Source organism: Condylostylus longicornis, unplaced genomic scaffold (genome assembly GCF_029603195.1).
Source record: "Condylostylus longicornis isolate FDR11 unplaced genomic scaffold, ASM2960319v2 ptg000402l, whole genome shotgun sequence".
In the NCBI taxonomy this organism is placed as follows: Eukaryota; Metazoa; Arthropoda; class Insecta; order Diptera; family Dolichopodidae; genus Condylostylus; species Condylostylus longicornis.
This window is the reverse complement of record NW_026578362.1, coordinates 16,343-19,114: the sequence shown is the minus strand read 5'-3', so window position 1 is coordinate 19,114 and position 2,772 is coordinate 16,343. Positions and strand designations below refer to the sequence as shown.

General features: G+C 44.3%; 1 protein-coding gene across 1 annotated transcript; it reads left to right on the top strand.

The window, feature by feature from the left end:
* Positions 1-2,018: 2,018 nt before the first annotated feature.
* LOC129617101 (pyridoxine/pyridoxamine 5'-phosphate oxidase-like) lies at positions 2,019-2,529 on the top strand. Its single transcript, XM_055532501.1, has 2 exons — positions 2,019-2,108; positions 2,179-2,529. The coding sequence occupies exons 1-2, from the start codon at positions 2,019-2,021 to the stop codon at positions 2,527-2,529; spliced, it is 441 nt and encodes a 146-aa protein (XP_055388476.1).
* The last annotated feature ends 243 nt before the right edge of the window (positions 2,530-2,772 follow it).

Here is a 2,772-nt window from a genome sequence, read left to right as displayed (position 1 = left end):
CAAATATGACAGAAATTGAATTAGTCTGTCAAGAATTGCCTAAAGAGACGATCAAAGATGAAACAGTGGAAACAAAGTGTGACAACCATAGAACAGCAATTGGAGAGCTTTATGTGCTTATGCGACTTACAGCCGCGTGATAACGGAGAAGATGAATATTAAGTTGCATGAGTTGCATAATCATCAAAGGGACATCCATCAAAAGATCCAAAGAATGACGTGACGGTTTCAGTTCTTGTCCATCTTCTAATAGAAGAAAGTCGAGCGATTTATCCCAACGACTCGCAAACGAATAATGGGATTCTGAAGATCTTCCTGTTCGTTTCTTTCCATCTCTTAAAGCAATTTCTGTCATCTTCGCAGCCAGAGGATCAATTCTTTGATTCGTTTCGTCCATTTTACTTCGAGCGACATTTCCTCTTACAACTTCATTCCAAGGTTTGAGCTCATTCTGTACAGCTTGAAGAACTTGGGAATACATGCTGCTTGCGATATGAATGTAGGCGTCTCCAAAGTCGAAATCGCGGTTGAAGAATTTAAGGACGCTTGCGAACATTCGATGCGCGGCATCCCCCGCATGCTCGTTGTCCTCTCGAATAACATCAACAAGAGTCGGGATGAGCTCTTGGATGAAGTTTTTCAGAATGCCTGTCGGTGGGACGCGATAAAGGCAAAAGAGAATGATGCATCTCTCAATGGCTTGGGGTGTGACAGTGAATTCTGGCACAGAGCTCTGAAAGACTTCCTGTAACGAATAAAAAAGTGCGTAAACAAAGGAAGACGTTTGGTCAGTGAATGTGGGAGCTCCTGCAGGAAGGGGCTCTGAAAGAAAAAGGGATAAGAAGGCAGAAAGGGATGTGTTGTCAGAGACGCCTACCTAATGGAAGCTGCGAGAACGGGTGCCTGACGGAGGGGCAAAACACTGATGACTGTCGTGATTTTTGTTGGACTTGTTGAATTGTTGGAAAAACTTTAACGAAGTCACGATGTTGCGGAATGGTTTCAAGAATGAATGCTAATTCGAGCAAAACAAATAAACGAGTAGGAAATCGAAGGAATGTTTGGATCGATTGGCGCGATAATGATGAATCAGAGGATGATGGCTGTAGCAAACATTTTTGGATGTAGCGCAAACCATAATCAATCAAGCGATTAAGGCGTGGAAGAGTGAACACTGTCTTGCGTCTATAAGCTAATATTTCAGAAGAATTCAGAGAAGAAGATTCCCCAATGAAGTGGTTGAATAAATCTTCCAATGCGTCCAAGAGATATTCTCTGCTGGCCTCATGATCAAGTGATTCATCTGCAGAAGCCTCAATTGAGGATGTTTCTGCTCTCCGCTGTTCAGTCGACGAGTAATAATTCTGAGGATTTGATGGAACAGAGTTGTTTAGTCGAACTCCCATGGAAACCCAGAAGGACAGTGCTCTTGTGAAGCGACCCTCTGCTGTTGGGTCCTCCCACGTTCCAAATCGAGGACGATTCGCCACAAGAGCCATGTCTGCTGCTGGGGTGGTGTGCAAATCCGTTGAAGAAGAAGGAGCCAGAGAAGAAGCAGTTGTCCCTGGGGCGACCCCCCTTTGGGACATTCCATCTTGCTGGGACATGGACTCTACAGACCGGAGAGTTTCTGAAGTCTTAAGAAGATCCTATTTTATCAGCCATAATTCGAGCGTATTGGTTAAAGGATTTAAGAACGAATCAATAGGCCTGGAGACTATCTTAAGAAGATCATATCTTAACAGCTCGTTGTGACTGAAGTCGCTGCTGAACTACTGGGCCTGATGCATTGATGCCATGACCTCGATGGACCTCCAAGCGATGAGGGTGAATTACACCCAAAAAGAATTGTTTGAGTCCGACGTTCTGTTTGATCCTATGGTATGATGAGTCTATGGCAGAATGGTGTATGATTGCATACTACGACATGCCCGTAGATAGCATTCTCTTTTCAGCTGCAATTTGAACGGTGGTTGAATGAAGCGGTAGGGAATCCATCGATTGGCGAAGCGAATGCAATGACCCTGTCAACATGCGCGCAAGATGGATTCCCGAATTCTAGAATTGTTCTTCTGAAGGGATTTGACAAACGTGGTTTTGTCTTTTATGTACGTCTTCCGTTCTGAATGACGCGGAAGGGGCTACATCGTTAAATTGAGCCGGCAATGTTCCTATCAGACGAATTATGAAAGCGATAAGGGAAAAGAACTGGCAGCAAATCCGAACGCCTGTTTGCTCTTCTATTGGCATCCCTTGCAACGAACTGTGAGAATTCGAGGAAAAGTTGAAAAGACCTCAGAACAGGAATCAGATGACTATTTTGGTAGCCGTCCACTCAAAAGCAGACTTGCAGCAATTGCTTCAAATCAATCCTCTGTAATTCCTGATAAAGAGTGCTTGCAAATGAGGTTCACAAAGTTGCTAGAAGAATGTGATGAGGATGCGTCGGTTCCACGACCCTTACATTGGGGAGGCTATCGACTCACACCAACATCAATAGAATTTTGGCAAGGTAAAAGTCTCTCTTAATGTTTGTACAACCATTCATATCGCTCAGGCGGCCAATCACGGCTCCATGACCGCCTTGTCTTTACACGGCCTGTCGATGGGATCTGGCCGGTTGGAGAGGAAGGCTGGAAATTGAAGCGATTGGCTCCCTAAACTCATCATTCTTTCCCAACGGCAAAAGCTTCGGAGTGCCTTCTGATTTTTTTATCCGAAGTGAAAGCGGAATGAGTGAACAACAAAACAAAAAAGCAAAATAGATTTCAA

Coding starts and splice junctions, on each gene's coding strand:
- LOC129617101 (XM_055532501.1), top strand. CDS start 2,019: ATGACCCTGTCAACATGCGCGCAAGATGGATTCCCGAATTCTAGAATT. Junction 2,109..2,178: donor AACGTGGTTTTGTCTTTTAT/GTACGTCTTCCG, acceptor TGTTCCTATCAG/ACGAATTATGAAAGCGATAA.